At 35.1% G+C, this 26,155-nt stretch overlaps 3 protein-coding genes, 1 long non-coding RNA gene and 1 pseudogene across 8 annotated transcripts in view; 4 read left to right on the forward strand and 1 right to left on the reverse strand.

The window, feature by feature from the left end:
• Nucleotides 1-2,311, forward strand: part of LOC109095267 (cadherin EGF LAG seven-pass G-type receptor 3-like) — a 41,878-nt gene extending 39,567 nt beyond the window's left edge. For all 4 annotated transcript variants that reach the window (XM_042762324.1, XM_042762322.1, XM_042762321.1 and 1 more), the window contains exon 36: nt 511-2,311. In XM_042762324.1, coding sequence (XP_042618258.1) covers nt 511-538 — 28 coding nt within the window. In that variant the 3' untranslated portion in view covers nt 539-2,311. The remainder of the gene's footprint in view (nt 1-510) is intronic.
• A 103-nt stretch (nt 2,312-2,414) lies between these two features.
• LOC109095268 (fibrinogen silencer-binding protein-like) lies at nt 2,415-9,518 on the reverse strand. 2 transcript variants are annotated; one of them, XM_042762358.1, is made up of 5 exons: nt 8,903-9,518; nt 6,183-6,867; nt 5,993-6,098; nt 5,816-5,877; nt 2,415-4,964 (listed from the first exon to the last, which is right to left on the reverse strand). In XM_042762358.1, exons 2-5 carry the CDS (start codon nt 6,492-6,494, stop codon nt 4,431-4,433), a joined length of 1,014 nt encoding a protein of 337 aa, XP_042618292.1. In that variant the 5' UTR covers nt 6,495-6,867; nt 8,903-9,518; the 3' UTR covers nt 2,415-4,430. The 2 variants fall into 2 exon arrangements, with proteins under 2 accessions (XP_042618292.1, XP_042618293.1); XM_042762359.1 differs by having other exon boundaries at nt 8,894-9,518.
• A 5,282-nt stretch (nt 9,519-14,800) lies between these two features.
• Nucleotides 14,801-15,706, forward strand: LOC122145997 (annotated as a pseudogene).
• Nucleotides 15,707-15,714: 8 nt separating this feature from the next.
• Nucleotides 15,715-18,162, forward strand: LOC109094872 (WD repeat-containing protein 6-like). The gene is made up of 5 exons (XM_042762361.1): nt 15,715-16,629; nt 16,992-17,069; nt 17,168-17,285; nt 17,374-17,468; nt 18,026-18,162. The coding sequence occupies exons 1-4, from the start codon at nt 15,935-15,937 to the stop codon at nt 17,446-17,448; spliced, it is 966 nt and encodes a 321-aa protein (XP_042618295.1). The 5' UTR covers nt 15,715-15,934; the 3' UTR covers nt 17,449-17,468; nt 18,026-18,162.
• Nucleotides 18,163-19,100: 938 nt separating this feature from the next.
• Nucleotides 19,101-22,472, forward strand: LOC122145929. The gene is made up of 3 exons (XR_006160660.1): nt 19,101-19,901; nt 21,862-22,001; nt 22,402-22,472. It is a non-coding gene; the product is annotated as an uncharacterized LOC122145929 (long non-coding RNA).
• Nucleotides 22,473-26,155: the final 3,683 nt, after the last annotated feature.

Here is a 26,155-nt window from a genome sequence, read left to right on the forward strand (position 1 = left end):
GCAACAATAATGATACTTTTAGCTTTTTAATTTACATTTTTTTATTTTCAGTGAAAATTGCTATAAAAAATAAAAACATGCAAAACAATATAAATATATAAATTATAAAATTTGATATATGATGTGTGGTTTTTTATTGAAATAATCGTAATAAATAATAATATAAACAATAAAAAAAAAATTTAACATGAAAAATTTTAGAAAATAAAAGAAAACATTCTAAACAATATATATATATAGTTTATAATGTTTTTATATTATTATGTTATGCTTGCATTTTTATATATATATTTTTTATATAATTTTTTCAGTGATTTCCATAAAATATAAAGCAAGTATAAACAATACATAATATATAATAAATGAAAGATATAAATATGTATAAATATATATCTCACCTAGAGCACTAAGTGAGCTAAGACTGGTGCCCCTTCAAAAAAAAAAAAAAATATGTACAGGATGACATTATTGATAATTTTCCTGTTCTGTCTTTTCTTTTTCTCTTTTAAGAGTTAACAGAAGTGATGGACAATCTTGATGATTCCTTCGCGGTCCCATAATGCACCTCTGCAGATGGGCTCAAGAATCACAGGACATAGCCAACCGGAGCAATCCGGACTCCTACTTCACCCTGGGAAGTGCGTAGGACGTGAGAGTGAAGTTGTTCATCAAGGGCTGGAGATATCACCCTCCTGAGAACAAACAGGAAATCAGACCAGAGAAGGTCATGATTTCTATGATTTTCATTTATCCAAACTACAAACCTCAGATTTCAGACCAACAGCTGAGAAGACTGGTCAGAGACACACAGAGAGAGAGAGAGAAACTGTACAGAACATTTTTATACTTTTTGTATCTTTTTCATCAAAGATCAAAGAAGAAAAATCTCTAGTGATGTTTTTGAAGATTGTGTGGATATGTGTTTAAGTGGGTAGGATCGAAAAAAACATTTTCAAACCCATTCCGAGCCAAAACAGTCCCAAACATTCCCACTCCAATCTTTCCATTCCAATATGTGTTTATGCAACAAGCCACGCCCACTGATAGACCGGAGAGAGTCTATGAAGAAAAGGATTGGTCCGTGCAAATGCAGAAGTTTATTGGCCCAAACATAGGATTGGTGGGAAACTCTAGAGACAGTGATTGTTATTGTAAAGAATTATGAAACAGAAGATATGTTTGGACCGTAATGATTGTCAATTAATGGATTGTTATCAGACAGGTTACTTGATTGGAAGATTTTAGGTTGGTCTAAACACATTTCAACAAACTCCAACAAACGCATGCTTGTATGAGATGCCTCTCTGGTTTCTGGAATATTTTTGGCCAAACTGCTCTGAAATAATATTGAAGCATGTCTTGAAGTTTGTTGCAGCTGTGTGAAGATTTGTGTAACTAGCCTACAAGCATATTCAAGACTTTGTAGCATAATTAAGACCTCTATCATATCCAGGCTTATCATAATTCAAACACTGCTTTAGGAAATGTTACTCAAAGACTCCAAATCAACTATTCAGGAGAAAATATTTAATCCACCTTTGATTTCTTTTCTAACAAAGAGAGCATATCTAAATATCAGTCATTATTGTCTCTGTGGAGTATTGAATAATCTTAGTGCTTCAGAGGAAGAAACATTGTAAAATGAGCTAAATTCAGTCAGTAAGGTAAGCCCATCTCAAAATATCAAGGGAAATCATGCTTCATTATATGACTTTATCTCTTTAGTCATTTACAGTATTATCATGAGTTTTGCCAAAAAAGTGCCCTATGTCACCCCTTTAATACCTCTTACCTGTCATAAAGTGCTTCAGTACTTTTTCTATTTATGGTTTTATATTTTATTTAATACTGCATAACTTTATCTTGTACAGACATTAAATTAATTTATTTTCTTTATTAATATTTATTGAATTTAATTTCTCTACCATAATCGTTGCAGGAATGTTTCTGAAGAAGAGTGTATGGGAGTTTTTTTCCTTTTTTTTCTAAGAGTGAGATTTCATCTGTTTCAAATGTTTCATGTGTGAAACTTTTGTACATGTACCATCTGATATGTCCCCCTTCTCTTCTGTTCAAAATGCATTCTGGGAATTGAAATGTCCTCTGTCCATCAGAGAAGAGAGAGAGAGAGAGATAGTGGTGGAAGACAATGATTGGGTGGGAGAGAGAAAAGGGGAATGTATAATGGCTCAACATGTTTATTGTGGGACATTATGTATACCTTTTACTCATGGGGGTTTTCAGAAAAAAACAGCTACCAATGGGAGATGAAAGTGAGACCCGTTGGGCGTCAATAAAAGAGTTATTGCTACCACGCTTCTGTATGTTTTTTTTTTTACTTTTTTATTTTATATATATATATATATATATATATATATATATATATATATATATATATATATATATATTCAAGACAAACACTTGTGTGGTTAAAAAATTTTTTAACTTGTTCATCACATTACATGTCTTTTTAATTTTCAGTCAAATCAAAAGGAATTACATCTAAATGTAAATTTTAAATCTGCTTTAAAAATCGTTTTTTACAGTGGAAGGTTCTCACTAGTTTAATTCAGTCTAACATTCTGTTTCACTGGTTTACACATTCAATTTCCAGTCAACTGTAGTAACATTCCTTAAAAAGACAGTCCATCTAAAAATGAAAGCATCATCATTTACTCACCCTCATGTTGTTCCAAACCTCTACGACTTTATTTCTTGCAACATAGAACATATAGGTTTGGAAAAATCATAAGGGTATGAATATGATGACAGAATTTCCAGCTTTTTCATATTTTGAAAAAGAACAGAGGGCTCTGTTCCCAAACACTGTATACTAAGACAAGTAAATTAACAACACTGAACTAAATTCAACCACTCCATGAGTAGGAAGTCAATTTAAGAAAAGCACTTATTTACCTGAAAAAACAAAACAAAAATCTGCATAGTATAAATGAGCTACAGTGAACTCAATCCAAAGGTTGGTCCTGAGGACACTGTCCTAAAACAGTCAAATGAGTTGGATCCAAGGATAGATTATGGACTGGCAATGACCCCTGAAATGTTTTCCATATATGTTGTGCTCTGTCTAATTAATAAAACTACATACAGTAATTTGTAATGTAATGTTTCATGCTATTTATATTGTAATGTAAAGGCATCAAACGGGGGCCTTTGAGAACCTTAATCAATCCTTGGTTTGACCCACACACATTAAATTAAAATGCTATGCAGTAACATTAGAAATCTCATTTCAGTTCATTTCCTCTTCTCATCAAGCACAAGTATCAGGACTAAATATCTCCTCACTGATTGATTCTGACTGTGTGAGGGCTTTGGGCTGTTCACACAGAACACATTTCTGCATTACACTGCTCTGCTTTTCCATTGTAAACATGCACTAGATGAGCCTGTTCGATCATTGCACTTCAGTTTCTAATTTCCCATTTGGAAAACTTCCATAACATTAGATTTTCAATGGTTTTGGTTATATGATATCACTCAAACATAAGACCCAGAAAGACTTAGTGCAGTGCATGATAAACATTCACTCTTTTAAGCAAATTCAATTTATAAACAGGTCAACGTAATTAAATTTACATTATTATAAAATCTTAAATGCTTGTAAAAAATGGCAAATGAACGTTTATGTTGATAATTTTGCTCATGTAAAACAAATATTAGTATTGCACAGCACTGTTTATCCTCTGCAAACTGGATGCTAGAAGGCTTCTTTGTTGACAATTGCAACACTAACATTAGCATTACCATTTGATTCTTTAGTGAAAGTGATGTGAAGTGTGGAGTCCCATACTTCCCATATACCATATATATTTATATGTCATAATCTAAGTCTGTTGGACAACGGAGAGCCTTTAAAGGGCCGGTTCATCCATTTACTTCTCCTTATGTTGCTCCAAACATGTATGACTTGGTTTCTTCTGCAGAACACAAAAGAAGATATTTAGAGAAATATTTCAACTGTTTTGCATACAATGAAAGTCAGTGGGGGTAAAAACAACACTGGACCCATTAACTCCTATTGCATGGACAAAATAAACACAGGCATTTTTAAAATATCTTCGTTTGTGTTTTTCAGAAGAAAGTAAGTCACACAGTTTGGAGCAATATGAGGGTTAGTAAATTATGAATTTTAATTTTCAGATGAACTATCCCACTGTTGATTGAATGGAACACATCATCAGGGTTGAGAGAGAGTATGAATGGAAATGAGATTTTTATCGGCTATTGGAACAAAGCCTGCTTGAGTGAATTCCCCCCTCCATATGATACACATGGTACATTCCTAAACACCAGTTAAGTTTAGTCCACAATAAAAAATATATTGTTTTATAAATAAACAGCATTGCAAGAATAAAACATGACTTTCAAAAAGAAAGCAAACATAGCTAAGACGTCATAAACATCTGAGTTTACATCTGTAGATGTTCGTTATCCTCGCTGTCACTGCTGGAAGGTGGATGATCTGTGCCGATCTTCCGTAGTTTGGCTTGATAATATCTCTTTTTGGCCCGTGCTGCCTTCTCTTTCTGTCTCACTGCTTTCCTCTTCTCCTCCCACACACACTGCTGCAGCAATAACAGACTTATCGTCTGCTGATGCTCCAGCTCAAACCGTTCCTGTCGACGTGGCTCCCATTTTAAATTTGAGGTATAAGAGTCCATTGGCGGTAATGAATTCTCAGCTGCTCCTCCGGCAGGAGCACGTGGCACTGCAGGCTCTCTGTGTGGGGTATCAAAGTTTGCACCCCTAGTCCCTGATCTCAGCCCTGAGGTGCTTCCTGCATGGGTTGGGAAGATGAGGAATGGACGGCTGGACCTGGAAGAGACTAAATGTGAGTGGAGAGGAGAGGAGGCAGTGCCAGGAGGAATCCCAGAGTTAACAGGTGGGTGAGTTGGTGAGAACAATCCAAGTTCAGTAGCTAAATACTCCTTGCTGTCTACTTCCTGTAAAAAAAAGCAAGTTTAGTAGCATCGTAATTGCTGTACATTTATGTAATAAGGCTCAAAAAGGCATGTTATATTGAGAATATTCATGCATTGTACATATAGTAAACACATGAAATGTGCATTGCAACACCAGTGAAACTGTAAGTGTCTAGTGTGTGGAATACCGAGTATTATGTAATTACCCTTTCAAATTATATATTTATATTTATTTATATAATATATCATGATTTATATATAGCATATACCAGCTTTATAATTAACAGCAAAATTAATTATATGTTTTATGGAGAGGAGCTATAATACAAGATTTTCTAAAGATGTCTCTTACGCTCACAAAAGCTGCATTTATTTGATTAAAAGTACAGGAAAAACAGTACTATTGTGAAATATTATTACAATGTCATTTATTCCTGTGATGCAAAGCTGAATTTTCAGTAGCCATTATTTCAGCCTTCAGTGCCACACGATCCAGAAATCATTTCAATGAACCTTTCTTATTATTATCAATGCTAGAAAAAGTTTTGGTGGTTAATTTTTTTTTTTTTTTTTTTTTTTTTGTGAAAACTGTCCTACATTTTTTTCAGAATTCTTTGATGAATTAATAAATATTTGAATACTTCATTTTCACCAGCATTGCAAATTAACCATATTTCCATTTGTTTACTGCATGTAAATTGTTGACCAGTACAACACTTTACATTACAGCGTAAAGGTGTGAGCAGAGCAGGTACACTCTCCATGCCATAAGAGAGTTCATCATATTTTTGAAATAAAATCTACAACATAAAAGAAAACGTTTAGCTTAAGAGGTACTTTCGTAATCCTTTCAAGGCTGATTTCAGTCTTACATCATTTTGACTGTGGTCAGCATCTTCATGCTCACTCCCATTAGTGCCTGAAAGCCCCATCACTACAAGAGAGAGAATGACTCAATTAATCTCCCTCCTCATATAACAACAGAGCTGACAGCTGGGAAGAGTGGTAGTATTTCATCCTGTAATAGAGATGACATGACTATTAATTACCTGCTCCAGGTGAGCCACCCCTAACTGAGCTATAGCTGCCATCTCCGTCTACCTCCTCCAGACAGGAGATCAGGTTTGGTACCAGAGCAATCACTTCTCTCTGCACCTGACACGAACCACACACAACCACATTGTGTTACTAGAATTTTCCAAAGCATATAACTGAAACATAAGTAAGACTTCAATGTACCTGCGTGAGGGCAGACACAGGAAGCCCAGCTGTCTGCTGCTCCTGTCGCTTCTGCAGTGCTACACGACATTCCACCTTCAGACGTTTCCACAGTGTCTTCAGAGACCCGATGCTGCTGGGGGGTCGACTAGGGAACGCCGCATTGAAGGCCTGAGCCAGCTCTGCCCATACAGCGTTCCGGTGCACAGTAGTGTTGGTGTCTTTCCGAAAGTCCTGCACTGTGTCCACCACCGCATGGATTCTCCGAAGCAGGAAAAGCTTCTGCTCCAGAGTGAAGTTTGGCATGCGGTACGTCATGGTGGTGGTCGGCATTGAGTGTATTTGGGTGTGACTGAGTAAGCAGGCTTATACTGAGGTACTATGTGTTACTTCATTAATAGTAATTAAAATCTACAAAGTATAGCACTATTTTTATTTTAAACAGAACAGTCTAGTTTGAAAACATGGTCTGGTTTTACATGGTAATATTCACAGTATCACAGTGTCAGTTTTTGAGTTTTACACTCCAGCATTACAGGAAGATGAGGTTGGTTTGGTGCCGTCATGTGTAGTACACTTCAGAGTGTCAGATGCAGTGATGTGTTAAACTCTGGACGCAGGTAAACCGCTTCATCATCAGTGTTCAGCGGAAATGCTTCTGGGGTCCACCTAATGCGCAAGGGGTCACCTGGCACACATGTGGAGTCTGTAATTCAGCAGACAGAAAGCAAAATGAAGGGGATAATTGCTGTATATATATTTAAAATATGAAGCTCACTAACAGAAGGCTGCTTTCAATTTCAAATGCTGACGCGCGCTTTGTTTGTGAAAACTGCTCGCGCATGTGGCTGTGCGTGACTCAGTGTAAGTGGTTTAATGCACTTGCTTCTCAAAATGTTTTTTTTTTTTACTCAAATTAATGTAAACACAGCCAGTTATTAGGGTTGCCAACCGTCTCTTAAAATACGGAATCGTCCTGTATTTAAGGTAAAATGATTTGTCCCGTATTTTACAAAGGCCAACACATCTTTGAAAAAACAAATAAGTATTTTGCACTGTTTATAATACTAATAGCAATTACAACTAAATAAATTGAATAAGAAGTAGGCTATTAGAGAATCTCATTTGCGCGGTAATTGCAATTAAATAAATTGAATAAGAAACGGAGTCTCCAGAACAGTCTATTAGAGAATCTCATTTGCGCGGCGTTAAACCCCTTTCACACGAGTGCAGCATGCGCTAAACAAACCTTTTATACAGTCTATGAAACAAACCTGCGCGCTTTTGAACTTTTAGGAGATGACTTTTTAGATGTAGCGCTGAATGGGAAAGTTATCAATGTGTCTGTCCAGTAACTAATGATAAACGCGCAGTTTGCAGAGAGGCATTTCAGGTGTTCACGGTGGACTGTCTGACTTAAAGGGACAGTTCACCCAAAATGAAAATTTTGTCATCGTTTACACACCCACAAGTTGTTCTAAACCTGTAATAATTTCTTTCTTCTGTTGAACATAAAAGAAGATACTTTAAATAATGCGGTTTATTAACAGTTTCTGGTCCCCAATAATTTTTTTTCTCTCCTTTTTTTTTTTTTTTTTTTACCTTACTATGGAAGTTACAACCATCAGCTGTTTAGTTGAGAGACATTCTTCAAAGTATATTCTTTTGTGATCAACAGAAGAAATAACTTTATGACGGTTTAGAACAACCTGGGTAAATTATGACTAATTTAATTTTTGTGTGAACCATATCATTAAAGTGACAGACACATCCGTGCTTCTAAAGGTATAGGCCCATTGTTTTATTAACATTTGGGTAGTCTGTTAATATTATATTCGGTACATTATCAGAGCTTGGTAGACATAATTATTATATATTTTTTTAGACATGACTAGACAGATAAATTAATATATTATAATTAAATTAATGTGAGTTAGTTGTGTTTTGAAGTTATATTAGTTTAAAATTCTTAACATACAACTGTTTTAATTATTTTTTCAATTTGTAATTATTTTTAAAAGTACTTAACTACTTCGGTAAGGATGTGTAAATGTAAGGATTTTGAGATTAAAATAATTAATGGGGGGTAATTAATTTAAATTAAATAGGCTAATTTAAATAGGCTATAATGTGTATTTACATTATTATAACAATCGTTTACATGTCTTGGCTGAAAGGTTTGTGCACTTTTTTTTTTTTTTTTGCATTTGATAAATTATACCAACAGTTTCGTATTTTGAAACATCTGTCAAAATTCAAAGTATCATTTGTAACAATTCTGCTATTTAGTTATTGAAATAATTTAACCAAAATCTTCGGTTGTCTCCAAATGTTTTCATTATCAACCCACCCATCGGTTCTCGGCTCATTCAGTTCGTTTCGAGAACGAATAGTTCAGTCCGGTTTTGCTCATTGCAGCGGTCAGACTCGACAATTCGTTCAGGAATCGCATCGCTATTAAAAGCAAGAATGAACAAAAAGAAACAAGCTTTCAAATTACCGATTCGCCAAATAATTCAGGTGCAGGTGGAACAGACTGCATTCTATTATTATTAGTAGTATTATTATGGATCCGCTGGTCTCATTAGCCCCAGCGCTAAACCCGAGCAGCGCACTACAGAAGTGAACCTGAGCTGCGATTTAAGACTACAGCTAGAACTCACTGGTCTTAATGAATCTCTCATGCATTTACATACCTTATGACAAACTGATATTATATTATTTATACTGACCCTACTTACATGCAATCATCAGTCTGACGATTTTATCCCGAAAATATTACATTTTGTCCCCACCCCCTGGGTTTAAGCAGTCCGTAAAAAAATTAAACAACAGACTGGAGACATGCGCAAAATGACGCTCCAGGCGTAAGAAAGGCAGTTCATTGGTTTGTGTATTTTATATGATTTGTATACCATTCTCATGAGATCCACCCAATACATATGGTTTGTGCATCAGGCAAAATGCACAACTCTACGCGTATTAACAGTACAAAGCGCAGAACCCGTTTCATCCAATTGATCGCGAGCGTGGTGCGGTCTGTGCAGTATTGAGCAGCGCGATTGGACGCCGAGCGATGTCAACGAAGAAGCGAGAACACGTATGAAGCACAAAACATGCTGGAACTAGTATGAAAGAAAATACATCACTTTTCCATTTCACCTCCTCGCAAAATAAAGACACTATCTCTACAGAGGACGCGTAAATCAAACTGAACTTGATAGGGTTACAATGAGAAGCATGCAGAATCAGACAGATTATACCTGCTAGAAAATTCATTTAATGGTAGCTGTGTCCTGTTGACAGATGACTGACGTTCATTATATTAATAAATGGGTAGATCCTGACCTTGCTAGAAAAACCTAGTTGTCTGTTGGATTAGCTGGTCATTTCAATAGTATTTAGAGCAGTAATGATTTGGTCATTTTAAACTGTCTCAGAAAAGTTTATAAACCAACTGTCATGTTCTAACACACAAACAACCAGTTTAATATGAATTTTCCAACAGGACGAGGTTAGTTTTGAGCTAAATTGTGTAATCAATGCTGTTTGTTCACATGGCATCCCTTTAATCCACATCAGGGAATTTATTTATTTTTTTGTCAACTGAACCACTTTGATCTTTGATTTTTAAGTTAATATTAAAGTTATTTAACCCTACATTCACATGTTCATGGTTCTCTGATGTTAGGTAAGTCCTAAATAAAATATAATAAAATTATATATATATATATATATATATATATATATATAGATATATATATATATATATATATATAGATATAATAAAACCCCCACAGTACATGAAAAATATTTTAATACAATATTTTATATATAAAAATGTAATTATCATTTTTATTATTAAATTTTTTCTAGTTTATAATGTATTTACATCCCACAGAAATATGAATGATTCAGGTTTGCATGGCATTAGATATTTTATTTATTAGAATGTTTTTTTAAAATGATTCATTTTAATTTGTATTAATTTATTATGTTTATTAATTTATTAATTATTAATAAAAAAATGTTTTATTAAATAACAAATGGTTCCTTTGTGAACCCAAGCATCAACCATAAGGGATATTTAAAAGTGTAAAAGCCTAAATGAGTAGTAATAATATATACGTACACACACACTTATATATATATTATTCAACATACAAAAATGTTCATTAACATTAGCACTGAGTGATAATATTTCAAAGTGATTTCCATATTTCTGATAGATAACAAATATTGTATTTACTTTCTTTAGAAACATTCTCGTAAACACTGCTAATAGGGATTAGAAGTAAAAGGGTGAACACAATTACTTTTTGAAGCATCAGTGTGAAAAACAATCCTGGAAATAGATATTCTTAGTGCATTACAGGTGAATTATTCATGGGATATATTGTCTTTTTTCATATTGTTACAGCAGAATGGAAAGGAAAAAAGAAAATAATTAGGAGGAGAAGAATACAGTGGACTGAAAAGAGCTCATGCCATAGATATTATTATAACCCATGTCACATTAAAATACCAAGCTTTATTTTATTCTCCTGCTGTTTGAAAATAGAACATGAAAGAAAATATACAGCTCATTCAGTCAAACTGACGGATAAGAATTATTTGTTGCACAAATGTGATTTGATTTGTTTCAGTCTTTTTGAGTGGAACTTACCCCCAGCAGGGTTTTGTTAGGAAAAAGGTGGATAGTAAATGCCATTGCAAACAATGCATTGATCAATCAGTCCATCAAATCAATGCATTGAATTTAGTTTAATTTACTTGATAATAGTAAATAATGCTGTGATGTTTTTGTTGTGGTCCAGAAGTCTTCACCCTGTCATTCAGACCGCTTGAGATGGCAATTCCTGTAGAGTCTGCTGTGATGACATTCCATGAGATCCACCCAATACATAAGTTTGGTGCATCAGGCAAAATGCACAACTTTCTACGCGTATTAACAGTACAAAAGCGCAGAACCCGTTTTCATCCAATTGATCGCGAGCGTGGTGCGGTCTGTGCAGTATTGAGCAGCGCGATTGGACGCCGAGCGATGTCAACGAAGAAGCGAGAACACGTATGAAGCACAAAAAACATGCTGGAACTAGTATGAAAGAAGATAAATAAATTTTTTTTTTATTTTACTTGCTAGATAAATAAAGTATCTATATAGATGAAGAGTAAGTGTAAATTGAACTTGATAGGGTTACAATGAGAAGCATGCAGAATCAGACAGATTATATACCTGCTAGAAAATTTATTTAATGGTAGCTGTGTCCTGGTTGACAGATGACTGACGTTCATTATATTAATAAATGGGTAGATCCTGACCTTGCTAGAAAAACCTAGTTGTCTGTTGGATTAGCTGGTCATTTCAATAGTATTTAGAGCAGTAATGATTTGGTCATTTTAACTGTCTCAGAAAAGTTATAAACCAACTGTCATGTTCTAAAACACAACAACCAGTTTAATATGAATTTTCCAACAGGACGAGGTTAGTTTTGAGCTAAATTGTGTAATCAATGCTGTTTGTTCACATGGCATCCCTTTAATCCACATCAGGGAATTTATTTATTTTTTTGTCAACTGAACCACTTTGATCTTTGATTTTTAAGTTAATATTAAAGTTATTTAACCCTACATTCACATGTTCATGGTTCTCTGATGTTAGGTAAGTCCTAAATAAAATATATAAAAATATAATATATATATATATATATATAATATATATTATATAAATATATATAATATATATATATATATAAAATCCCCCACAGTACATGAAAATATTTTAATACAATATTTTATATATAAAAATGTAATTATCATTTTTATTAAATTTTTTCTAGTTTATAATGTATTTACATCCCACAGAAATATGAATGATTCAGGGTTTGCATGGCATTAGATATTTATTTATTAGAATGTTTTTAAAATGATTCATTTTAATTTGTATTAATTTATTATGTTTATTAATTTATTAATTATTAATAAAAAAATGTTTTATTAAATAACAAATGGTTCCTTTGTGAACCCAAGCATCAACCATAAGGAGGATATTTAAAAGTGTAAAAGCCTAAATGAGTAGTAATAATATATACGTACACACACACTTATATATATATTATTCAACATACAAAAATGTTCATTAACATTAGCACTGAGTGATAATATTTCAAAGTGATTTCCATATTTCTGATAGATAACAAATATTGTATTTACTTTCTTTAGAAACATTCTCGTAAACACTGCTAATAGGGATTAGAAGTAAAATGGGAACACAATTACTTTTTGAAGCATCAGTGTGAAAAACAATCCTGGAAATAGATATTCTTAGTGCATTCCAGTGAATTATTCATGGGATATATTGTCTTTTTTCATATTGTTACAGCAGAATGGAAAGGAAAAAAGAAAATAATTAGGAGGAGAAGAATACAGTGGACTGAAAAGAGCTCATGCCATAGATATTATTATACCATGTCACATTAAAATACCAAGCTTTATTTTATTCTCCTGCTGTTTGAAAATAGAACATGAAAGAAAATATACAGCTCATTCAGTCAAACTGACGGATAAGAATTATTTGTTGCACAAATGTGATTTGATTTGTTTCAGTCTTTTTGAGTGGAACTTAACCCGCAGTAGGTTTGTTAGGAAAAAGGTGGATAGTAAATGCCATTGCAAACAATGCATTGATCAATCAGTCCATCAAATCAATGCATTGAATTTAGTTTAATTTACTTGATAATAGTAAATAATGCTGTGATGTTTTTGTTGTGGTCCAGAAGTCTTCACCCTGTCATTCAGACCGCTTGAGATGGCAATTCCTGTAGAGTCTGCTGTGATGAAGAGCACTGTGCTTGTTGCTCCAGTGACTTCGCTGGAATTCCTCGAGGAGGATTTATTGCTGATAGGTGACTGGCATTTATTCTTTTAATGAACAGGTAGCAAAACATCAAGCTAAAAATCCATGTTGGAATAAAATATGCAGGCTATGACTCATGGGCCATTTTTTGAGCCGTTTTTTCTGCTGGAAGAGTTAAATAAAAAAAAAAAGTAAAAAAGTTCTGTATCCTGGCAATGACAGTTCGGGTTAGAGGTCTTCTTGGGTCCTAAAATCTGTACCTGACCCAAATAGACCCAAATCACTTCTTACCCGACCCTGCCCTGCTTTTTTTTAAAGAAAAACCCGACCCTAGACAGACCTGGTGAAATTAGTCCAACCTGACCCGACTGTATTTATAAACTGCATTGACATGTGCACAGCCTACAGCCCCGCAGTCAGTCAGGAAAAAAATTAAAAATGAATATCAATTAAATTGATATTCTAATAATTCAACGATTCGCTTGTCTGCAGCCTAATCTCCAGCGAACGAAGCAAGTGGATTTTCCTGATGGATCAGGAAAGTCAGTAATCTGATTGTACTGTGCATAAAAAATGCACTTTATTAATTACACAGACGGGAGCACAACGAGAAAAAAAATTACTCATGGTGCCATCGCATGCTATTACAAACTTTATAAACTTCACATTGCTTTCATATACAATTTTAACTCCCACTTTCCTATTGACGATCATTCTGGTAGCACATGGAGGTAGTATCAGTTAAAACAGACAGACAATGGTAGCTTCAGCAACATTAGCCTTACAGAGTGACAAGAAGGTCTTTCAGAAAGGCAATTTGGAAAATTAACGTGTGATACTTACTTCTTCTGGAGGTGTAGCTGGATCACAAACAGTTGGCACTGCTCCATCCTTCAGGAGAAACTTTTGTGCAAAAACTGCTTTATACTGACCCTCATTCACAAAGCAGTCCGGTGTAAATGATTTGCACAGACATAAACGAATTTAGGTAGAGTTGAGGGAGCATCTTCTTCAAAAACAGTTGTCGTGGGTGGGGCCTGTGGCTAATGTGAGGTCACATTAGCAGCAATGCTGAAAACAGGTAGTTGGGAGACACTGCTTTTTACTCATGGGGATTAAAAAAAGGAGTGGGTGGATTTTTATCATTATAGGGTGGTTGTGTACACACACTGCCAACACACATTTATGTCCAAACATCATGTAAAAGTTAATTTTCCATAATAGGTCCCTTTTAACACAAACATGCAAGTAGTTACACATCCGGGATAGTTTAAAATAATTTGGGTCTTATCGGGTTCATTTGGAAAAAGCACATTTATTTTAAATTACCTGAGACCCGAGGCCAATAATACCGAACCCAACACATGTCCGAGGCACTTGTCGAAGTTTTGGATTGGAACCCACTCGGTTAATGAATCGGACTTCAGGTTTTCAAATCTAAGTGGACCCGTGAAGACCTCCAGTTTGGGTTATCTTCCTCTGCTGAATTTCCTTGTGTTTGGGAAATGCACAAATGTCTCTCAATTTCCATAATTGTATTTGTGTATTTATCTCTATAAACATTTTCATATTTATAACATATTAATTTGATAAATTCTTTCCTGTTAATTGTGTCATTTTGTAGGTGAGGGACCAATCCTCTCTGTGTACAGTCTTCAGGCATCTCCTAAAGAATGTACATCTTTAAATGTTTTCCATAATTACCGTATCCATGGTATACGACCTACTGTAGTAGAAAATGTCTGTTTGGAGCTAGACAGTTCAACAATGTAATCTTATATGAAAGTTCTTTTTGGACAACAACAAGGAGGATTTTATTGTTTTTGGAGGAAAAGGAGTTCGGCTTGTCAGCTTCAGTACTGGAGGGCAATGCCTAAAGCTCATTGGTCCTTTCTTGGATGACTGCAGTGTTCGTTTGTGGAGCATCGGCACGTTGGGTGGAGATGCAGGCTGTGGAGAGGAATCCCCAACTTGTCTTCGGGTGCTTTATGGGCACCAGACTTCTGTGTCAGGCTTGCGCAAAACCCTGTATTCAGTGCAGGAGAAGATGGAGCATGCCTGCTCTGGGAATGGGGAGGTGAAGGAAAGGTCGGGCATACGTTTAGACGGCATAGGTCAAGTGGAGTGAGGGCTTTGGCTGTCAGCAAGGGAAGTGTAGGCTGTAAGGAGGGATGGATGGCTACTGGTGGTGCAGATGGTGGGGTAAGAGTATGGAGAGCATCAGAGGAGAAGAAAGACGGTAAGGAAACTCAGGGAGACCCAGCTGGATCTGGGGTTTAAAGGACAGGATTGTCCCAAAGTGGTCCGATTAGTGGGTGAGGGTGATCCGAATAACATTCTGGTCTGTACTGATCAAGGAGAGGTATGCCTTAGTCAGGGTGACACCTGGGATGTCATTTGGCAAGGGGGAGCAGAATTCCAGTCCTATTGTGTGATGGAAATCACAAGCATCCAAGTCCAGAATTCAGATTGTATTGTGTGGGTGTGTGCAGTGGGTAATCTGAACGGAGGTGAACAGGTTTTTCTTATAGGGCAGCCAGGTGTGGGAGTCTTGCTAAGAGCTGGTGAGGGTGAAGTACACTCTGTAGTTGGGGTCAAGGGACAGTATGAAGGGTCCTGGAGTTGGTGTCTTCTTGCATCGGGCTCTGAGGGACTGGTTTATTGATGGACGATAAAAGTGATAGAGGATGAATCGGGCCTGCATATGAAAGATTACCTTGTCCCAGAGAAAGGGGTTGTACCTGTGTGGTGACCGGAGAGGGTCACTACTGCTCTGCACTGAGAGAGGAGAGAATGACAGAATGTTCTGTTTTTGGGCTCGAATGGACTAGAGGTACAGGGAAAGTTGCTGAATGAGAGAATTGAGAAGAGGAAGATCGATCAAGAGAGTGCAATCGTAGCCGAAACTCGGTTTGTAATGGTTGGCTTCCACTCAGTCAACTTCATTATATGGGACCCTCACAGACAAGAGAAGCTTTTATCAGTTGCCTGTGGAGGCGGCCATCGATCCTGGGCCTACAAACACCCAATAAACATTGACACAGATCCTCAAGCACATGGACTTGGACAAGGTACCCTTGTATTTACCAAGCATGGAGCTGTCATGGAATCACGTTCATTAACATCAAATGAAAACGATGTGAATGGACACACCCTGAAAGAGGGGCTACATGGACGAGGCATCAGCTGTGTTTGCAACCTTGGTAGTCTGAAAAAGACTAGACCGTTGTCAGAACTTTGGGAAGTTTTTGTTATCGGAGGGGAGGATACCACAGTAGGTGTACTTGCTATCAGTCCACAGAGTGGAACTGTTAAGGTGCTTTCAGTTCTAATGGACCATATCTCAAATGTTCGTGCTCTGGCTGCAATCAGAAGAGGAGAAACTAATGAAAAAGGGGGAGATGACAGAATAGCTACCTCCTCTGTCTCTTCTTTGGTGTTTTCTGTGGGTGGCCGGGGCCAGCTGCAGTGTTACCGGCTCCTGATACATTTGGATGAGCAGCAGGGTCAATCGATCGGTCATGTCACTCAGATAGCTGGTCATCGATTGGATGAACAGTGGGAACGGAAGCGTAACCAACACAAGACTGTCAAAATGAACCCAGAGACAAGGTGTGTGTGTGTTTGTTGATGTATATGTTAAAATACTTTCTACTTTACAAGTTTGGATCTAGAGTTAGGTTTGGAAAGTCATTTTTATTATCTTAAAGGGATAGTTTATCCAAAAATAAATCTTTCTTCCATATAACACAGAAGATATTGTGAAAAATGTTTCAGTGTTGTTTTTTTCTTGACTATACAATGAAAGTCAATAGGGTCCAATGTTGTTTGATGGTTGGTTGCAGCTGTTTTGAACATTTCTAACCACCAGAGGGCGGACAATACAATGTACCCCCTCCCCATTGTAATTGTGCTTTTCTTACAGAGAGATTACATTATGATTTTATTTTGCAAATGCTTTCTTGTGTTTGCAGGGACATGTCTATGGCTGTGGTGCATAATGGGACTGATTGTGTCTTACTGGTTTTGGGCTGTAGTGATGGTGCAGTAAGGTAACTTGGTTTGAATTTAAATGAGCTTCATAAAAAATGTTTCATGTTTTTACTTTCTATGATTAATGTATTGAGACTGTGTATGTTTTCAATTGTAGGCTTTTCAGTGTGACTGAGAGCAGTAGGAGTGTTGACATGCTTTGGGAGTCTTTTAAACCATCAGAGGTGTGTGCTCAGTGTCGCCCCCTACAAGCTGGAGGACTCCCAGGACAGAAAGTAAGGTCATGCTCTACATTTATCAAACACTTATTCCATATTTAAAAATTTCTTGGACTTATTTTCCTTTGTCCTCTTTCGGTCTCAGGCTTTTGTTTCTGTTCAGTGCCACTACAGATGGTTGTATATCTGTGTGGGATTTAACAGCAGTATTGAACAGTAAGGCTAGTGTCAGGTGGCAGGGTGAGTCATGCATACACCAGAACATAAACACTTGTGTTTTTTTTTTTATTATTAAATAACGAGGTGGCAGGGTGAGTCATGCATACACCAGATATGGTTTAGTCAAGATACTATTATTAAATAACGTGATGATTTTTTTATGAACTTAAATGATTTATGTTATTTGTTTGCATTTGTTATATAATATGTTAAAAGGGATTGTTCACTCAGAAACAAAAAACTGTCTATATTTACGTATGTTTTTCCAGTCCTGTCCCCGAAATAATTAGCTTATTATTTTTTTAAGAATCTTGCAATTGTTTTTCATATATCTCATAGTGACCACAGCTATTGAGGTCCAAAAATTACACTGTATTTGCTCTGACTCAAAGATGGAGTATGTCTGTTTGTATAAAATTAATAAAGAATATTTTATTTATTGCAAACCCAAGAGCAAAACAAAAAACAGATTGAATCCATGCCAGAACCCACAGTTTTGGGTGCCATCAGGCTTAAACTGATTATAGAACTCTATAATATGTATATGCTAATAACAATGTGCCCTGTCTGTGCTTCAGGTCCATCAGCTCCGTTCTTTTCCATACCTGACCATCAAAGTGGAGTCAATATGCTTGCCTTATCACCTAGGAGAGAGATGAGGCAAATGGAGGAAAATATTATCTCATTGGCCAGTGGTGGAGATGATGGACAGCTATCTCTATGGCATATTAAGATAGATCAGAAAGGGCATGAGAATGGAGGCTTGTCTCTACAGCTGCTTTCTCATTGTTCAGTGCCCCTGGCGCACTCTTCCCCTCTCACAGTGTTATGTTTACCAAGCCCCACCCTACTGGTGTCCACCTCACTGGACCAGCGCTTGTGTTTGTGGAGTGTGTACAGTGACGGACTCCACCCACTGAAGGTGCTGATCTCACACACTGCAGATTGGTGGTTGTTTGTGGGCAGGGCTTACAGTTGTTTCAGTTAACGGAAAGAGAGATGGATAAACCGACTGAAACTGTTAACAGGGCAATAAATGTAGAGAGAAAAAAAAGTGATATTTCAACATCATGTTTCAAAGACAAAACACTGACTTTAATTTATGATTTATAAATTAAGATGCCAAAGATTTTTAATTGTAAAATTGTAAAGATTTTCAAATAAAGATCTTTTCAAATATGTAACATTTTTACAGTGTCAGGTAAAGTACCTTGTGAGGACATTTTTATTTTCAATATGGCCTAATAATAAAAGGCAATACAGCTGTACAAGAACCAATCAAAATTTTGGACATGCTTGACTGAATTTATGTTTCCCATGATATAAAGACTAGTGTTGTTATTGTTAACTAAAGCTAAAACTATAAAAAATCATTCTTTTTTTTGTCATTGATTTTTTCCCCCAAAAAAAATTTATGAAAAAAAGAAAAACATATATGAATAAAATTAATAATTAATAAAATTAATAAAACTAATAAATGTTTACATATAAAACTAATAAAAATGACAAAAGAACATAAAATTATTGAAACTAAAAAATTGAAAACAAAATATATATATATATATATATATATATATAATATATATATATATATATATATATATCCATATATTCTTTTATTTCATATTTTCCCGTAAGAGTGGTGTCATCCACTTTCAGTTCGTTTTGTTGCTTGATATTGAAAACTGGTGTTTCTTACCATATTACTTTGATGTGTTGTCTTAATTATAAACACATCAGGTTGTAGCACAAACAATTTTACCGTTTATTGCACTTTGTTTTTCTTCTCATTATTTCCTTACTGCGGCTAATGAAGCGGTCGTCTCGCACATTCAGCTTACTTCCCCATTGAAAAATAAGGTGGATATATATTATCATTATTATTTTTTTTATGAGATGCACCATTCAGTTTGTGTTAGTTCATAGTTTTACTGTCTGTACTATTATTCTATCATGTGAAAAATACTAATAGTATAGAATTAGCAGGTTTGTCCAAACTTTTAAATGGTACCAGATATGAATTTGCGGCTGTTTACAGTATGCATAAATGTGTGTGAGTGGCTTATTGCTTGAAGAATCATGCATGTATAAAGTATCAGTGTTTAATGGGCTACATGCCAGCAGGTGTGTGTGGGTAAGTGAGAGAGTGAGTGTGTTGGGGGGCTTTGCCCGTGCAACTAAGTATAAATATTTCACCCACTTCTTCAGTTCCCTTTTGTTCATCATTATAGTGGCTCGATGGCCAACCCCTTTAATCCACAGCTGAATGAATGAACGCTAGAGAGGAAAGGAAGAGAAAGCACGTGAGGGAGAGACAGACATAAAAGTCCCAATAAGGATTGCAGAATGTGAAAGAAATGAATATATAAAATAATGTATTTTTTTTTTTTTTACATCTGATTATGTGATGTGAAAAGGAGCCAAAATGTGAAAAGAAGTGGATTAAAAATGAATGTGAGTATAAAAAACTTTTCTGCAATCTTGTGAGGCTGTCTTTTTGTTTGAAATGAGTCACAATGAGTGTGTTCTGATCTTTAGTTCTATTGTTATATGATAAGGTGTTATCAGATATTATCTGATTTACCTGGAAATCAGATGATTTCATGAGTTGGATTTAAGTAGTCATTGCCTGTGAAGTAATGCTATTTATTCCTGATGTGTGACATATAAACTGTGTTTACATTGATCTTTGTTCCTCCTGTCTATGTTACCTGAGCTCATCAATAGACAATAGAAATTTAGGAGGTGCTAAATTAATTAACTGCTACTGTCCAAACATTCGTCCTTGTAATTTGACTTGTTAGACAAGAGGATAATGGGAAATGAACATGTGTGTGATATAAAGGTTTATGAGATCCTATTTCCAACAACAAAACAGGTAACTGATTATGTTTATAAGGATAGAAGGTATATATATATTTTTTAAGGCTGTTAAATTTATATTTAAAGTGTGTGTGGGTGTGATATTGTTTTTGCCTTCTGATCTTAAGCTCTGTCGACACTTATATAAACCAATGGAACACAGAGTTGGAGAGAATAACCATGGTGTTTGTTATTTATGATGGAGACAGCATTTGTGATGAATTATATATGAGGTAACATTATAAATCTGACTTTTAAACAACAGAAAGCAATGAAAATATTTAAGGAGAGAGATTCAGCTGAGATCTGTCCCACAGGTGAGATAGTCAGGCCATGTGCACAGGAATAATAAAGTGGTTTCTTCTGGATGCATATAACAGAATTTGGTACACAAGGTAAGAAAACAAATTGATGATAAGCTTATTTCCAGTTTTACTGCATGATCATCAATGCAGTCACCTGTCCTCACGTGTGCTCCTATCAAAGAGTGCTGACACGCAGATGAGCTTTGATGTGTTATTAGTTTTGGCTGCTAATGTCCTGAATCTTTTAGTCTTGATCAGATTCCTACCAAATGTTGTAATTGGTATACTTTTTAACCTGTGTACTGCTGTGTGTTAGAAAATTAATGTCCTTTACATTTAAATATTGCTTAAATAGTGAAAGACATAATCTGGTGTTTTACCATCTGTTTGTGTTGAGTTCTGTTCATGTACACATAAAACATTGCACATAGACTGATGTATGTCTTCTATAACTTCAGTTTGTACTATATAGGGTCAAATGTCAGTTTCTACACCATGTATGAGCATTATTTGTTGTAAAATGGCACCTCTTCTCATTGGATAAAACAGCCCTGCCTCCAACATAAAAAGTCACATGCATAATAATCACTATCTGGAGAACATTATTGAAGTGCTACAGTAAAAATAGAAAGTGTAGTCTGTTTAGTACAAGCTGACGCTCATGTGATGTTGTGTAATATGATCTCTGTTCTCAGGAGTGGTAGGTTAAAGTCTTTTAACATTTGGTCAAAACAAAGCCAGTGACAGACTTCCTTCACTGATCTGACGATAAATGTTGGTGAACATCTGAGACAATAAATAACCCTTTAGTAGCCTGTAGGAGGAAAAGTGAATAATGAATCTGTCTCTACCCAATTATAGATGTCCAGTTTAATTGGTTTAGCTACTGTGCTTGCTTGTGAGAACAATAATAGAAGGTTTGCTCTGAGTTTAAAGCCAAGTCACAACAGCCTCACACATGGGAAATATTATAATACACTCTTGTTTTAGGATTGTGCTTGTTTTAGCCTTTTTTACAGATGGACAATCAAAGATGTTTAGAGAATGAGAATTTCAATCCCAATCCTATTTATAATCTGAATGAAGCATAGCTAGATATCCTGGGACAGTGCAGGTGGAAGGCGCATCTGACAATTTGAAAGATGAAGGAGGAGTGCTGAAGCATAATTGTGATCATAAAATAAATAGTGTCCCTGCTAAATATACACATTGACCCCCATATTTCTTTCTCTTTTTTTGTGCTTCAGGTGTTCAGGTCCAAGGCTGAAGAGCTGCTTCCTGTCTATTGCACCTCTCTTGTCATGGCTGCCACAATTCTCACTCAGGAAAAACGCTAATGGAGAATTGATATCAGGAATAAGTGTGGGATTCATGCACCTACCACAAGGTTAAAGACTTAAAGACTTAAAGTACACACTCTCCTGTGTTATTTGAGTTACAAACTGCTATAGGCCTATGACAACTCTTATAAAGTATAAAGAATTCATGTTGATGCAGGTGTCATCATCGATCAAATTACATTTTCTCTGAGAGTGAAGACTCTTGAAGTGTGTGTGATGCGAGGGGCGGTTATGATTTTCATTATCCTGTTTCTCATCTTAGACACCTACCGATCTGTATTATCAGCTGGCAGGCGATAATTTTCTTCACAATGCACTGTGATTCAAACTAGACAGATAAAGTGGATGTAATGACTAATTCTATTGTACACACTCTTCTACTCACAAATTACTCATTTTATGACTTTTTGTTTTCTATGGGGATGGCTAATGCTTTGCTGGCTGCAGTTCCTCCAGTGTTTGGTCTATATCCGTCCTTCTACTCTGTTCTCATTTACTTCATATTTGGAACATAGACAATTTTTTGTGGGTAGGTACATCACTGTGGGTAAGTATATACTGAAGGTACATATATATTTTGTATTGCGTATACATTTGCTACTTTCTTATAAAAAATTATTAAATTATAAAGGAATAGTTCAAATAATCAAGTACAAATTGTATAATTGCGTATTTATTCATACATATGGAGTAGGATGCTTTGCAAAAAAAAGTTCAGATGAACTGTTATTTATAAAGAACATAAAATATGAATAGTTAAAACTGAAATAATAATCAAATGATAAGTACAAAATACAAAATAAAAGTCTACAATATATATAAAATAATTATGAAATAACAATAATGAGTCCCAAAAATAAACAAAAAAATATCAATTAAAATGTGTTATAATAATAAAATAATAAATAATATATATAATTAAAATGTAAAATAAAATGAAGTATTACATGTAACAAAATATATATAAAATAACAATATATTAAATAAATCTATTTATTAAAATAAAACAAAATGTAAAATAAAATGAAGTATAAAATATACAATTACATAAAGTGAATATAAAATAAAATATAAGTCTATATAAAATAACAACAAATTAAATAAATAATTAAAATTAAATGAAGAATAAATATATAATAAAATAAACAATAAAAATATATATAAAAAAAAAAAAAATAAACAATAAAAAAGTTCAAGCATATATGAAACATTATTTAATGACTATTTACCATCTGCCTTTACTGTTGGGCATCTCCATGGTCAGACACAGAGGCATTTTTTCTGTGTTCTGGGTGAGAATGAGCACTGTGTGTTTCATATCTGTGTTCATTTCAGATGTTAAATGTACATATGCACTGTTAGTGTCCTTTGTCTCCCTGGTGATACTTGTTGGTGGAAAGATGGTGAATTCATGCTGGAGCACTCGATTTCCTAATCTATGGTTGGTTGTTGGTACTGGTGCACACACAATTTGTTTTTTTGTTTTTTTTAATTTTATGTTTTCAGATTACGCCGTCTAGTGTTTAAGACATTACATTTAATACAGGCAGCTTTCAAGTTTTATAATATAAAAAATAAAAAATACAATTTGTGGGCGTTTTTAATTAATTTTAGTTAATAGTAGTTTTGCCATTGTGTTAGTTTATATTTTTGTTTTAATTAATGAGAATGTTTTTTATTTATTTGACATTAACGTTAGTAAAGCTGACTTATAATGGATAGTTTCAGTTTGACAAGAAATTTCTGTGCAACAGTTATTCTTTCTTCATTTTCCTAGATTATCTTTGCAACTCTGTCATCAGTGCAGTTTGATCTGTCTTTTGTATGCAGTATGCATTTCTGTCAGCAGTATGGAATACAGATTGTTGGACCCATACCAATTGGGTCAGCAGAGTGTTGGATTTTCTTTACAAAACCAATTAGCAAGAAGTTTTTAGGTGCTAAAACAAATTCTCTCTCTCCTTTTGTCCCATTTTCTCTATCGTTGATTACCTCTAATTCTCTCACCTCCCTCCCTTCCATCATTTTCTGTTGCTCAGAAGCTATTATTGACAGCTCTTGCATTGGCAGTGGTGGGCTATGGTTTTCAAGCTTCATTGGGCATGATGTTTGCTGATAAACATGGGGAGCCCTTTCACTGCGACCAGGTAACAAGCAATTTATGTAACTTCCAGAATTATTTCCCTGCAACCTCCCAAAAAGACTAGTATAAACACCCACTTTGTAGCATTCCCTTAATCCGAACATGAATGGTCTCTTCCTCCTATAGGAGCTGTTGGCTATGGGACTGTGCAACTCTATTGGCTGGATGTTCCAGTGCTTTCCAGTAAGCGGATCCATGTCTCGCAGCACAGTGCAGGAGAGTACAGGTGCACAAACTCAGGTGTGAACACCTGCTATTTCTGGTTAATAAAACAACCTCATGTTACAGTTACATGCACATGCACGTACATGCACAACATGTGGAACAAGCATAACAATCCACTCCCTGTTTACATGTGAATCAACAACCTAAACCAGGTAATGACCATAAATTACCAACAACATACTACCAGTCAAAAGTTTAAAATAATTAATCTTTTTTCAGCATTTTATTTTTGTGTGTGTGAGTGTTTTTTTTAAATGTTTTCAAGTCTCTTACGCAGGGGGGTGATCGGCCGTGTGGAGAGGTTGGTAGGGTGGATGGAGCTTTTGCCTCTTTGGCTTAGTTGGCTGTGTTGCCAATCTCAACATCACCCCAGCTCAAGCTGTCTGTTACTGCTCCACTAAAGAGCCGCTGATTTCGCTAATCTTTCCCTCCTGCTCCGCACCATCACTCAATCTGTGTGCTGCTCTCTGGAGAGTGGAGAGGAGACCACAGTCCCCGAAGCTCGTTCCATTACCACCAGGTAGATGCATTACGATCTACATGGTTGAGCCGCTGAATTAGTAATTAGTTGGTAGTTTGTTTGTTTTTGTTGGTAATGACTCGGCCTTCTTAAAGTGTTGTACAAAATATCCATGTCCTTAGAATTAGAATGTCTAATCAAATTATTGTACCTGATCAGATCTAATATAGATAACACCAAATTTGCTGTTGTTGGCACACTTTGTAGACAAAAAATAAAAAATGCCTTCACAAAAAAAGAAGACACAGAGAGAAAGACTTTAGGGAGGCTGCTAAAGACAGTTCAACATTACAAACATGAATACAAAGCTCCAACAAGCCAGCAGGTAAATCATCATATAGCCTAGAATATTTAGCAGTTTCTCACACTTTAATTCTTGTAATTAAGTATATTTCCCATTATAATCATTTGTCTTGATACTAGTAATCTATAACACATCATATTTTATTAAAATCATTTTAATAGTAGGCCTATAAATAGTGAATGAAATGTAGTATAAATGTTCTAAATTAGTTGTTTATTAGTATATAATATAGATTTATGCTGTAAAATATTGAATTAAATGTATAATACTTATAGGGGAGAGTGGGGTAAGATTAGCCAATTTTTACTAATGTGGTCCTCAAGATAAGGGAAAATGATGCAGCAATATAATAAAAGTATCTATCCTATCCTATCCTATCCTATCCTATCCTATACCAATAAAAGTATTCCTATCATTTTTAATGACCAGAATGTATCTATGACAAAGGGTACTAAAAAATATGGCTTCTTATAAAAAAGTGTTCCCATGGCTCAGTTTGCCCCAGGTTTGGGGTAAGTTGACCCGAGTCGGGTCAGTGGGTAAGATGAACCATCTGAGTGTAAAATGACCATCTGACTGAATCTGATTCAAACCCATGTGAAACAAATAATAATTTAAAAACTAATTTAATAATGTCCTTTTACAGACAGTCATATTTTTTTTCTTAAAGTTAACTCATTTTAACTCATAACAACATAAAAACAACTAAATTAAGTTTAAATTTCAATATTTAATTGTTTGCATTTATGAAACAATATGCTGAACTTCAAAGTTGTAGCCTTCCTGAAAACAGACTAAACAGAGAGTTTGTTGACCATTAGTGACTATAGGAGGATATTTTTTTTTATTTATTTTTATTTGTTTTCATAGCAATATCTGGCAACACTGCCAGAACTTAAACTGATAGTTAACAAAAGAGCCCACAGATATGTTATTGCTGACAGGATACCACATTCATATGGTAAGGCAAATGCAAAAGCAAAATCAAAAAAAACATCATGATACTATC

Source organism: Cyprinus carpio, chromosome A8 (assembly GCF_018340385.1).
Source record: "Cyprinus carpio isolate SPL01 chromosome A8, ASM1834038v1, whole genome shotgun sequence".
Taxonomy (NCBI): Eukaryota; Metazoa; Chordata; class Actinopteri; order Cypriniformes; family Cyprinidae; genus Cyprinus; species Cyprinus carpio.

Excerpts from the sequence above, each read along its gene's own strand:
- LOC109095268 (XM_042762358.1), bottom strand. The coding sequence starts at position 6,494 with ATGCCGACCACCACCATGACGTACCGCATGCCAAACTTCACTCTGGAG. Across the intron at positions 6,099-6,182 it reads CTGTGTCTGCCCTCACGCAG|GTGCAGAGAGAAGTGATTGC; the intron begins GTACATTGAAGT and ends GGTTCGTGTCAG. Across the intron at positions 5,878-5,992 it reads GGGTGGCTCACCTGGAGCAG|TGATGGGGCTTTCAGGCACT; the intron begins GTAATTAATAGT and ends TCTCTCTTGTAG.
- LOC109094872 (XM_042762361.1), top strand. The coding sequence starts at position 15,935 with ATGGTTGGCTTCCACTCAGTCAACTTCATTATATGGGACCCTCACAGA. Across the intron at positions 16,630-16,991 it reads AAAATGAACCCAGAGACAAG|GGACATGTCTATGGCTGTGG; the intron begins GTGTGTGTGTGT and ends TTGTGTTTGCAG. Across the intron at positions 17,286-17,373 it reads GAGGACTCCCAGGACAGAAA|GCTTTTGTTTCTGTTCAGTG; the intron begins GTAAGGTCATGC and ends TTTCGGTCTCAG.